At 29.6% G+C, this 13,666-nt stretch overlaps 1 protein-coding gene across 1 annotated transcript; it reads left to right on the top strand.

Moving 5' to 3' along the window:
- The first annotated feature begins 1,319 nt into the window (after nucleotides 1-1,319).
- Nucleotides 1,320-10,548, top strand: LOC132757327 (tenascin-X-like). The gene is made up of 7 exons (XM_060748578.1): nucleotides 1,320-1,397; nucleotides 6,711-6,780; nucleotides 6,968-7,099; nucleotides 7,712-7,831; nucleotides 8,517-8,651; nucleotides 8,962-9,046; nucleotides 9,418-10,548. The coding sequence occupies exons 1-6, from the start codon at nucleotides 1,395-1,397 to the stop codon at nucleotides 9,030-9,032; spliced, it is 531 nt and encodes a 176-aa protein (XP_060604561.1). The 5' UTR covers nucleotides 1,320-1,394; the 3' UTR covers nucleotides 9,033-9,046; nucleotides 9,418-10,548.
- Nucleotides 10,549-13,666: the final 3,118 nt, after the last annotated feature.

Genomic DNA, 13,666 nt, shown 5'->3' with positions numbered 1-13,666 from the left:
TTTGACAAATTGTTCAAAATGTCAGCATGTATTTGGTGATCTGATAAATATAAAGACTTTCATCACTAAGTTATTTGTTTATATCAATAGGAGTATTTTATAAAAAGAGGCTGTTTTTTTCTGCATGATTTCCCACATTTTAAAGCCTTAATATCAAAAGTTATTGCGTGTTAGACTATGACGTCAAATGCTAAGCATGGTAGTTTAAATTATGTTCACCATAAATGTATTCAAATCCACTTTGTTTCATTTGCAACTGTTTATGGATTTATTTATAAATCTCGATATGTTTAAGAAGACACATAGGAAACGTATGCATAGTATCAAACATCTACAAATTCAATAATTTCTTTATAGCAAGTAAAAGGTTAAAAGGTAGCTAGAACTTTTGTAGATGTACATTTTGTTCACAACAAGAATATTTTAACCGGGAATTTTGAGAAAAAGAGATAAATAGCATATTCACTTAAAAGCTATACCTTGCCCAGGAATCGAACCAACAAAATTTGAACTACTATTTCAATGCTCTCCATTTTGAGCCTACCGGATAGAATGATATTAAATATGAAAATGACCAAAATAAGCATAAAGTACAAAATATGTAACTGTACATTTTATCAATCAAGGTTCAATTTAAACCGCCGCATGGTCAACTATTATTAAAAAATTGGAGACCAAGACATACAGCTCATAACAGATTATAATTTCCTGAGTAACATTTTTTTTGCAACTGCATAAGAATTTTTTGTACATGTAAAAACGGAATATTGTCCACGACGAAATTGATAAAGATGTATCCAGGTTAGATATTTTAAGACAATTTATTAGTTTCATTCTTAATATTTAATGCTTTTATACGTTAATTTGATATTTAAGTGTTTTGTGCGGAATTAATGAATATATGTGACTTGTTCCAAATCCAATCAATTTTATTGTTCCTTGCTTGTCTATTGACAATCAAAGAAAATAAATTGTGCAGTGTATTTAACAACGAACCTATAAAAGTTGATGTTTTTTTATCTTTTTGAAGCAATGTTTCGTGCTTATTTATCTATTGGATATGCCTACATAGTTGTAAAGATTTACTGAACCAGAACATCCTGTGTTAGTATGAAAAACACAAAAGTAACACAACTTATGGAAGCAACTTATAAAGAACGTAACAGTATTTCGAAAACGAAAAAGGAATTAATCACATTATATGTTCATATGCTCAAATGTAAACTGATCAAATCTTCCTAATCTGTTTGTTCATGCGAATAACTGCAAACTTTTTGCTGAATATTTACGACGTTGGTCATGTGACAGTTTTGATTAGCCCCTGGTTACATAAGATATAAACAAGGGTAAATTCTATCGGGTCTCATATTGAATCCATAGGCGGACAAGGCATCATGGTTAGTAACTTATTACTAGTATATACTTTAAAAAGGCATTTTCTCTCTTTTGATGTTGATACTATTGAAATTCGATATGATTTTTAATCTAGTTTCTCCGTTTATACATGCTTTCTGTTGAGGCAAAACGTTTTCTTTTTTGTACTTATTTATGGAAAAAAGGGTTTTACAAAGTTTAATACAAAAGTCATAACATTAAAAGACTGCTTCATTTTCCTTAATTTTACTTCTGTCCATGAACGACAGTTTCAGTATTTTTAAGTTGAAATTAACAATGTTTATGTGTAAATTTCATTATTTAGATAACAGTGGTACTTAACGTTTGTTAAAACCCAACTGGATTCCAGTTTTCAAGTTACTGCAACTCCAATTGACTCCACTGATTTTGTTTTCTTTTTGACATGACGGAACCGACAATATAATTTTTTGATACCTTCATACAGTTTTGATGTATAAATGTTCGTTCACTCCGTTTTTTCAGAAAAATATTTTTATCGTGCAAAATGAAATAAAACGAAAATAGTTTAAATTCTTTTAACTTACATCGGGCTGAAAATAGTATAAAATATAATTATTATTATTATTATTATTATTATTATTATTATTATTTAGTTCCGAACATATTTCTTAACTATCTTTTTCATTTTTACCGTTTAAGTTGATCTATGTAAGATTCTCAGATTTTATGTTTTTATGCCTTTAGTGGAGCTCCTCTAAAAGAAAGCGTTAATAGGTAGAGTAAATGGGAAGTCATGTTTTATTTTACATAAGTTAAATCTATACAGTTACATGTTTAACTTTTATTATATGATAAGTATTTTATTGAATTTTTCCATTTTTGATCTATAAAATGACATAAGGCCGTCATTCTTTTCTTGTAATACATATGCATCAGTTAATTTTAACTGCTGGACAAGCATACTGTTGTCAAAAATAGCATTATGTCCATTAGTAGTAGCGTCATTATAAAAATATGTTTATTGTTGTTATTTTTCTGACATATGCATTTCTTTATAAATTTCAAATTAATTTCCTAAAATGAAATAGTATTGTGATCACAATTGTCATTCAATGCAATTGTGATCTAGTTAACCTTTCCGGTAAAACAAGTTTTAAAACAAGAGCCATGTCAACATGGCCATCCCCCGCCGAATGGGTTTGCTCATTGGAAGAATATATAATGTAGTAGAGCAGAATAATTCAATTTTAAGAGGTCTTTTGGTAATGAAAACTAATGGCTGAAGTGATTACAGATTTGAAACCTATGTGAATACTGATGGCTAAAAATTACAAAGGGCAATAACTGAAAAATAATGCAGGGTAGGTTATCATTCTTGTGTGCTGCACCCCTCCTCAGTAAAATATATCCACCTATGAAGTTTCAAGTTAATACCTCAAATTCTTTTTGACATAAGCTCCGGACAAAATAGTATGAAAAAGAACAAAGGGCAATAACTAAAAATTATAAAGCCAAGAGTAATCATTCTTGCGCAATGCATTCCTCCTGAATAAGATCTATCCACCTATGACATTTCATGTTGATATCTCAAACAATTTTTGAGTAATGCTCCACTCAAAATTCATGACCTACTCTTGATACACATGTCTTAAACCTTATGCGTGTTATTTCTATAATTAATTTTTAGTATTTAAAGTCATTTGATCACACCTTCTTAATTTAACCTAACTTTTTCTTAAAAATTAACTGTATATACATGTACTGCATATGTTCTATTATTGAAAATAGTTTGCATAAGTATATATGCTGCAATACGGCCACCTGTTTCTTATTTTATTGCAGAAATTATTGAAATATTGATACCAAGTTATATCAAATTAGAGCACAATGGATCTTTCAAGATTTTCGTTTTAATTTATGACAAAAGAACCTTCAGTACGTATTTTAAGGAAAGCTTTTTTTTCAAAAGCGCGATATATAAACGTTCTGGGGCAAAGGATAAACAAAACGCGAATTATTGATAGAAAAAAGACCGCTTTTATCAGATGGAAGTTTACTGGAAGACGAAAAAATAAATTGTAGACAACCGAAACGTACATCTGTCGTTTTTGAATTTACTTCGTATGCTGAGTATGCGGGAAGCTTATCAACGCCGCATTCAGAAAAGATTATTGCAATTTTACATGTAACTAAAAGGCCGAATAAGTCCAAAATTTGCCTATATATTAATTACGCTTTTTTGTAGCAAATTCAGATTTGTATGCTTTTTACATTTTCGATTTTGTAAAATTAAGTTAGGTACTATGTGTAGCAAAATAAAAATGTAAAGTACAAGGTCGTCTTAATATTAACATTTATTGCTTTGAGCGTTTTTGAAAATAATGATCGAAAACATCAAGATTGAAATATAGGGTTTATATGAAGATATGAAGAGCTACAATTTGTCATTTAAAACAAAATAAAGAACATTGTAATCATCGGTAACCATAATACACATACTGTATTTAATAAAAACATTCAACATGATAATTAAAATTTTGTCATGACTGCTTGATTTACAGAATGTTAAAGCATATACAATTCAATGCATTACACATTACGTGCCCGTAAAGGTTTTATTTACAATTTTTAGAAAATCAAGTATATGTGTGGTATGTAGGTCACTTTAGTACAATTATAAGTTATTCTTCAAAAAGTTAAAGAACCACACTATTTTTATTTTATTATTCTGCGAAAATGGTATTTGTGTGAGTTCTCATCATTCTCTACCATAGGATTTCATCGGTGATACGCTTTTCTTGACATTTGATCTTTTTTTATTATCAAATTAGAAGGGTGGAATACAGATAATCTGACTCATTAAAACAGGACAACAGATGTACATGTACTGCTGATATCAAAAGAATAAACCGTTCCGAAATCTGATAAAATGTAAACACACGTGGATATTTTCGGTTATTGACATTGCACTAAACAAGTGACTAAATAGCTTAAAGATATATAGAGGATTTTTGTTTGTTTGTGTGTAAGATGAAATTTTATTTCATCGAGTGGGCTTTAAAAACAGTATTCTCACGAGTGGCGTAGTCACGAGTGAGAATACGGTTTTTAAAGTTCACGAGATGAAATAAAATTACATCTTACACAACAAAAAAACACATTTTCTTTTTATTTTTTGCTTAAAAGTTAAAACAAAATTTCCATAATATAAACGTAAATATTCAATTCTGTTTTTCCCCATTGAGAGCCCCATTAGCCGAAATTTCAAATAAAAAAAACAAGAAGTCTTGAGCTGAAAAATAAGTCCGACAATCAACGTTAAATGACAATGATATTATTCATTTTATTAAAAAATATGAATGATCGCTTGTTTTAATTATAAAAAGTCCAACCATCCATCCATATTAAATTTTATGTTACTTACTGCGAATTTATATTAGACCTGGCTTTGTTAAATGTAAGCGGCAGCCATTTTTTAAAGTTGTGTATTTCACGGGAGGAAAATGATTGTGTTTGCTTCAGAGGGATATCACTTGGATTTGTTAGACATACACCTTTTTAAAAGAAAGAAAATTTATTAGAGGATTGTAACAGACAAAAAATAAGTGTTGACAGATGTGAAAACATTCAAAAAAGCAGGTAGGAAGATGGAAAACTTGGAAGCTGGCTCAGGAACGCTGGGTAGTTTACTTGTTCTTCGAGCTGATAGCTGTCATTGCTTTTCAATTTTTCATAATGCATACGGCAGTTATTGCTCGACGGATACTTTAATATGCCCAAATGTCATCAAGAGCAGTTATGCATGTGCAAGGAATGTATTTTTCAGTCTGTAAAATTGAAACAAAAAAAATTAGAGACGAAATTTGGTGATTAGAATTTGAATGAACAGAAGTAAATTTTCTTCTTTTTATTACTTTTGACATTTAAGCTATTTATCAATTTCAGCATTGCTTTTTCTTTAAACAGCCTGACATTGTCAGAATTGCCAGCAAAAATAAAATTGAGGTACCACATGGGGAAATCTTAAAAAGTAGTTTCGTCATTGAAAAGTGTGAAATTATATTTTGATAATTTTCACTGTGAAATTATCAAATATAATTTTCACGGATAAATCAGTTATCCACTGAAAAGCATAAAATAAACTATGCTCATCCTTGAGTAAAATATTTAATCACAGAAATTTATTGAAATCTGTGAAATTCTTACTGATTATGTCTGACTTGAAAAAAGAATGAATAAACTATGTGTTGGAAAATTTGTCCCCCTTTGCAAGTCAAGTTGTTCTTTTCTTTTAAAAAAACTACCAATATATATATATATATTCATATTGTGACCTCCTATAGTATGTAGAATTAAAAAAAATCAAATCTACTTTGTGTGAAGTCAAAACATGCTTATTTTATTTTTAAAAAAGGAATGTGTAACAATTACCAATATTTTCTAATATACTTAGACGACAACATAAAATAGGGATTGCTATCCATGTTAGTCTATATCTTGTTTTGAATGAATGCTGTCAAATATGGTTAGACTGTTTTGATTTGTTTTTTCCATTATTGAAATATATATTTCTGTTGTTTAAAACAATATTTATACGGCCATTGTAGACCAGTCTCGATTTATATTCGTTCAAACTTGAAGATCATAGCAGTAACAGATGACAATAATAACAGCAACTGTTTAATTAATTTTTTTATCTCCACATTTAATAAAATAATACTGTCAATATTTGTTGTTTTTTATTTCATTGTAATGCATTGATTGTATATCGAGTAAATTTGTCTTAAACGAAATAGCTTGAATTTCAATAACCATATGTTATCAACCTTTCCGTGTGTGTGTGTGTGTATATATAAAGTCGGTTGACAAGCACTGACACTTTAAAATGTTACAGAAAAAATACTTGGTTGTTCATTAGGGAAACGTTTTAAATGTCTCAAATTGAAAAGCATGCTCATTATTATTAACATTGTACCCGTGAAACATAAAGAGATTTTCCTTAAAAAAAATACGATGTAAGACTTTTTTAATATTTCCATTTTTACAATATATATTCAAGTTTAAGTTAACTCATCTATGAAAAGAATGATAATTCTATAAAGACTGTTGATCAAATGCTTTAATTGTAAATTATACAACATTGTTTTCATATTGTTGTGGTAACAGAGAACAAAGGAATGTTAATAAACAACTCATTATAACATTTTTAACGTTTATACAGAGATGTTTTATATTGACATTCTGAAGTGATATATTTTTATTTTTTCTTCAAATTAAAACAATAAAAAATTGAAAGATTGAATTATATTTATTCATTTATTCACTTGTATGTTTGTTTGTTTGTTTGTTTACAGACGCTAGAAAAAGTATTGTTGATTGGCTTTTTGCTACTGAGTATTTCAGTTTTCGCTGGCGAAGCAAAAGGTAACAGAAATAAAATGAAAGACTATCACTTTTACATAAAACGACTTGTAAATTCATGCTAGAAAGTGTATTTAATTTTAGCAAATAATAATTGTTTAAAATCTCATTATTTGCATTGATTAAGCTTAAATGTTAGTATCTAAATAATGGTGAATAAACATATTAAACATTCAGTGCTATGTTTTAGGGTTGGACGAAACCTGTACACCTCCAACAAATGGTGCAAAAGATGAATGTACAGTAGCCAATTCGGAGTGTAAAACTAGCACATGTGTATGCAAAACAGGATTCATTAAAGACAATGAAGCATGTCTTAAGGGTTAACTCATACTTACTGATTTTAGCATAATTATGTTTAACAAATTTATGAATTCTGGAAATATTTAAAGCGAATCTGTCCTTAAAGCATATTCTCTGTAATGCATAAGATTTTAACAACCTTATATCTTCAGCCATGTTTTTTTATGATGTCTTTATATTATGATTTTTTTGTTATTTTTTTTTTTAGTTTTTTTCGTTTTTTCAGGACGATTTTTATTCTTACTTGTGTGCACATCATTAACTGACACTTTTCGTTGGGCTGTGGGGGTATGTTGCAACGTATTTGTTTGTTTTCTTGCCACTCACTGCTGTGGATTCGAATCCCATCAGGGACTTTGGATCAATGAACAGCTAGCTGACGGAACGTCGGTTGCTCATCTCAGTTGACCTAAAATAATGCACGGAAGGGTACCTGAGTTTGTACTTTTCCAGGAAAGCTGAAAAGTCGCCATTTGACCTTTTTTGTGTTAGGGCAACGTAAACAAAAACAAAACAATAATAAATAAGTTTAAGGTTCAAGAAAACGTTCAAGACTAATATATATGTATTGTCATTTTACATACCTTCTTTTGCATTTGTAAATGTCATTTTTTTCCGCAATCATTTTTAGTTTTCGGGAGAGTTTGCGATGAAAATAACCATTGCCCTGCAGATTCGAAAACAGAGTGTAAAAGTGGCAAATGCGTTTGTGAAGAAAACTACGAAGAGAAGAATGACGTTTGCACACTAAGTAATATCATATAAAGCATATACTAAAACATTGTTTGATTCTAACATGAATCGTATTGTTTACCTGTCTGCTAGAATAGTTTCGTTTTTAGTAAAATAAAGTTTAGAAACATAAATACACACAATATCTTAAAGTGCCACAACAAATTGAATTCATTTTATAAGCTAACACAGGCATAGCGAGAAATGGTCGGCTAAGTAGCTTTAGTTTTGAGCTTAATTTGAGTGTACATAGTAAATATGCATTTGTATTTGTATTAAAATTCATATCAATATTTATGAGAAATAAAATAATCTTATAATAAAAATGTTTGAACGCTGATTAGACTTATTCTAAAATGCCTGCAGTGAATGATAGGACGGGTTTGGTGTATTTCCTTATGAGCGAATGATGTATTTGTTCAAATCATTGTTAAACTGTTAAAACCTAATAAAATGAAGTCATATTCAGTTTAGGTATGTTACATAACAGAAACATTGTATGTTAAACCCCTTTTGAGAATCTACTATTAGACTATAAAACATGTAAAAACAATGTAGCTTTTTTAATCATATTAATATTTCATTCGATATTGTTTTTATTCTAAAAACTAAATTGATAGACTTGAAAAACTAATATTTGTTCTCAATACAATTTATGTAACTCAACGTACTCATTTCTGATATCTATCAAACTCAATTTTAAGCTGTCAGCGGGACTGATTGCTCATCAGTTACAACAGCATGCGACAATATTGGAAATGCCGTCTGTGACACGGGTAAATGTAAATGTAAGCCTGATTACGTGATGAATGTTGACAAATGTGATCCAAAAAATGCTGGTGAGTAATTTTATGAAAGTTTAATATTTATATCGGTTATTTTTCACAACACTGAAGACGATAGTTGTGTTTATATTTTACAGAGCATCCTGTTTAAATCATAATAAACATATTATTGTACTGTTCTTGTTTTCTTGTTCTGGCTAATAAACAAATGGATGAATAGATCATTATACGACTTAACTTTTCCAGTACATAGTACAATACAATACAATGTCTTTTTTTTCAAATGGTTGACTGACACTTTTAGAATGTATTACTATTATGTAAAGGAATAAGATTTGTATTTGAATTTCATTTCACATGTTAGCTACAACCATTGGATTCGGTGCCATGTCACTAGCATTGTTACTTTCGACAGCATCTTTTGTGCTGTTCTAAAGAAATTTAAATTCGTAAGTAGTGTATGTGCGTATATATTTCTATTATTGATTAATTTTAGCAAATAAATAATTGGTGCAAATTGATATAGTCCTTATGCATCGTGTATATATTTAAATATTCAAATAATTATTGGTTTTCTCTGATTTTCGTAACTTATGCAAACGTTATCTTTTTTGAACAATGAAAACACATTAATTTATTCGAAATGGAAAGGCACAAACTGTTTGGCTTGTGTGTGTGTTTGGGTTTGTTTACCCTCGCCACCTGAAAGATACTATATGGGCGAGCAAAGCTAAAAACTGTCAGGCAACTTCATATCTTCTTTATATAGCACGTAACATATCCAACTGATAAGTATGTGTTATTTTATTATCTTATTCAGGTTGTGTTCCCGCCGGAAAATATACAGCGAATTATCCTGACCTTCTGTTTGTTTTGTTTGTTTTCCTGTATACGTTTGAAAAAGACATTTTTCTTTCTTTATTATTGCGGTAAATGCACTTGATTTACTTCGAAAAGTAATAGTTTCAGGATATCTTGTTTGGTATTGTAAATAAACAAAATATCTATTTATCAATGTTGCTCATAACAGTTTCATACACATGTATTACATGTACAAATATTTCAATTAAACATGAGAATTTATTTTATAAATATAGGAACCACTACAGTAAGTGCAAGTTATTAAAAAATGTAAAGGATTCCACCCAAGATTTTTAAGAATGTTAATGTTTAATTTTTTTCTTAACACTATTTCCTTATAAAAAATATGATTATATTTCCCCTTATATTTTGTTTTATATATGTTGTCTTTTCCCTTCTATATTTAATTGATTTGTTGCTTGGAGTGAAGTGTTGATTTTATTAATCTTGCAACTGTTAAGTTTTTAAATGAGGGACTGAACGTTAACTATATAATTATATTTTTGGTGGATCATGCTACTTTGTTTCATACATAGTAAAGTACTATGTAAAAACCGAAAGGGTTACTAATCGGTACTGAGTATCATCCGGAACCACGTGATGTGCGTATAGAATGTTTCGATAAAGCTCGCAAAGTTAAAAAAGATCTTACCTATATAAATACACATACCAAAATATCAACTTGTATTGTTTAATAAAGTTGTGTTAATATAACAAGGTTTGTGTGGAACTTGACATAAAAGACACTTTTTTGAGAAAAAAAAAAGTTATCTTAAAAAAAATAATGATGTAGGTTGGCCTTTCAGTATCATCAACATATGACTTAATAAGTGTTTACTTCACTGGATGATATTCCCGACAAATGCCACGTGATTATGGCTAAACGTAAATGCTCATTTAAAATATATATAATACATAAGAATAAAATAGAATTAACATCTAACATCAAGATGTTTTAAACTGATTTACTTGAGTGCGTTCATGTCGTTGAATGAAGACACTATAGCATAAATACACTTTTTCTATTAAATTCTTTGTTCATGAAGATATAATTTTAAAAAGAAAATGTACATGCATGATATTTCTATAATAATAAACGGTTGCAACTTTGAAAAGTGTTTATCTTTAATGAACTTTGAAGTTACCTTAAGGCGTATTTCTAAATAATTTTGTCATTCAGGTATATAAATATGCTAGTTCATATAAATATGCTAGTTATACCGCATGCATAGGTACAATTTAGCTGCCTCTCTCAAATGAATTATATGCCAGTGAACATACTAAAATATAATACCATATAGTATGTTGAAACGTTTTGAAACTCTTATGATGGTGGCGGTGCGCTGGTGTTGGTGGTGATGTTGATGATGATAATGATGCTAATGATGATGATGGCGGTGGTGATAATGGTGATGATAAGTTAAATGTAATAATGATGCCCATTATCACGAAATCACTTTTAATATAAGTGAAGAGTAATGATCAAACATCATAAAATTGGCAGCCGCAAAGAAGAAGATGAACGCTTGTTAGGTGGATCAGAAGATATAGAAAAGAAAATTTAAAAAAAAGATCACACAATAATCAGTTTTACAAAGTAATCGTGTGTCTGAAAACAGTCAGTTAAATAAATCAAGCTTAAAACGTTGACAAATCTTACAAATACACATGGTTTCCATACTTACAAATACGTATTTGTTTTATGTGAATGATCAAACTTGACCTATAAACTAGAATAAGATCTGTATAAATATCTTGTTTGATGAATTTGTTTACCAAGCAGTAATCGTGCAACATCAAGATGGTAATAAATCTAGAGGTACTTGTATTTTGTTGCGCTTACAGGAATACACAAGACGGTAAGTACTTTCAATCTCTAGCATGCATTTTTTAATAAATTTAAAAGAGGTAATATGTATGGGAGGATTTCTTATCAATAATGAATGTCGCATTACAGATATAAAAGTACCCTTGCAATAAAAATTTAATTCAAATATAGTTTGTAAATGTTTTGTTTGTTTGACAATCTAAAGGCCTATTTTTAAATTTAGAAAATGATCGATATCCCTATAAGAACGGACACAAAGGGAAAAGTTGAAAATCAAGTCCACCATAAAAGTTAAGCAGCTGGCAAGTATAATAATAATAATAATACCAAAAGAGATAGGATTAAGATTGCAATTTCTTATTTTAAATAAACAGTGATAAATTATTGCATTGCTTATAAATTATAAGGACTGACTTAATTACCGCAATTACATAGGGGTAATGTACTTATCATAGCCTGTAAACATATATTCATTCTAAAGTTATAAGATTTAACAGAAGGTGTCACTGTGTCCTCGACCTTCAACCTAATGACCTATTATCAATAGAATAATGTGTTATCAATTAATATAGACATTGTCTATATATCATTGGCAACCCCATACTAAGTAGTATTAATAAGAAGTCAACTTGTCGTTTACTTCAAACCATTTGCAACTCATCGCTGTGATTTGAATCAAAGAAATTCAGATTATTACTTTTGAGGACGCTATCAAAGCTTGAAAGTCACTATATGACCACTTCTGTGTTGATGCGACGTAGACCCAAACGAATGTAATTGTTTGGACAAAAATTATATTCACTGTGACCTTGACCTTTCAACTTACTATTTTAAAATCCATATGATTATTAACTGAAATGTGCAACATTCCTACCAAGTAACTGTTGGTTTATTTTGTCTCGACACGGTTGTTTTATTAGGTGCGCCGATGACTTGACCTAAAGAACTTAAAATCAATATGTGTGCGTATAAATATATCTGTATTCAGAAATGTTCCAAGATACATGATTCGAGACTTATTCCTTCTGAAGCTTTTGATAGGAAAATAATAACAGACCTAAATTGTGGACAGACGGACCATCGCAAATCCTTCCACATTTTATTGAGCTTTTATCAGAATAGTTTTTCATAAATTAGTATTCAAAAGAAAATCTACGAAATAAAAAGTAAGTATAAATCACAATGTCACAAAATGTCAATAATAGCTGAAATCTGCCAGTTTTAAAACTCTTTATTTAAAAGACAAATTTAGGCTATCGAATGTTTCACACTACGTTTGTTACGAAGATTCGTAAACCATTAATTGACCTCTAACTCATCTCATCGAGGGCATATACTCTGGATAATAAATCGACAAATCTCAATAAAGGAATTTGAAACATGTTGTCCGTGTTGCCTTGTGGAAACTGTAATAAATTAGAAAACACTCATAGATTGCTATAATAATGAGGGAAACCGCTGCATGTTATCTCTTTGTATCCGATTTTATTTGACCCAGTGTAAATCACAAACAGTTAATACAATAATAATAATTCAAATAACCTTACTAACGAATGAAAGAGCAAACACTACATTGTTAATCTTTATTTGAAATAAAACTGCTGTTCATGTTTACAGTGTCATTTCATTCTCGATGTAATCACATCAAAATGGATATACATGTATTAACGGATACGAAAGTACCAGACATTTATTACAAGATCGGGTAAAACTCGTGCACATTAGGAGGAAATAAGGTCCTTAATAATGATATGATAATTTATGTCATTGATAATTTGAACGATGATAAGATTCACAATTTTACCAAATAATGAACAGTTGGTCACTGGCTTGTTTTATGACAAAAACATTATGGAGCTAACTTATTACAATTGCAAACGGTTGCGAAGCTATAGTTTTTATATTGCGCGCCTGTAATATCAGCTATTATAATATATCTTATGAAGTCAGACCTAAATATAATCCTTTAAAATCTTATTGAATGGTTCGCTTGATGCAAAGAGAGGATAATGATACACAAAAAGAAACAAAATCAATCTTTTCTAAAATTTCCGATATTTATCGTATGCCCAAATCAAGCATGTATACTAGTTATTCATCGTCCGTGGTCGAGTACTTCAAACCACTTATGATTTCATGAATTTAATTGTTAGACTTAGGTAGGAGTGCTCACACACACACCTATACATTTGTGTTTGGAACTCGGGACTTGAGGCAGGAATATGCAATATGTATATCCAACTTCTGTAATATATTTCAAAAGTCGGTAGTACTAGAAATTTTCCGATAAGATTAAAATTTTCTGTAATATCAGCTATTAATATATATCTTATGAAGTCAGACCTAAATATAATCCTTTAAAATCTTATTGAATGGTTCG

Source organism: Ruditapes philippinarum, unplaced genomic scaffold (assembly GCF_026571515.1).
Source record: "Ruditapes philippinarum isolate M1 unplaced genomic scaffold, ASM2657151v2 ctg801_1_1_1_1, whole genome shotgun sequence".
Classification (NCBI taxonomy): domain Eukaryota; kingdom Metazoa; phylum Mollusca; class Bivalvia; order Venerida; family Veneridae; genus Ruditapes; species Ruditapes philippinarum.
Note: the sequence above shows the minus strand (reverse complement) of the source record. Positions and strands in the feature narration are given on the sequence as shown.

What these genes read in the sequence shown, in the direction of transcription:
- LOC132757327 (XM_060748578.1), top strand. An exon ending in TTTCGCTGGCGAAGCAAAAG is followed by an intron (nt 6,781 to 6,967) that starts GTAACAGAAATA and finishes GCTATGTTTTAG; the next exon opens with GGTTGGACGAAACCTGTACA. An exon ending in GAATGACGTTTGCACACTAA is followed by an intron (nt 7,832 to 8,516) that starts GTAATATCATAT and finishes CTCAATTTTAAG; the next exon opens with CTGTCAGCGGGACTGATTGC.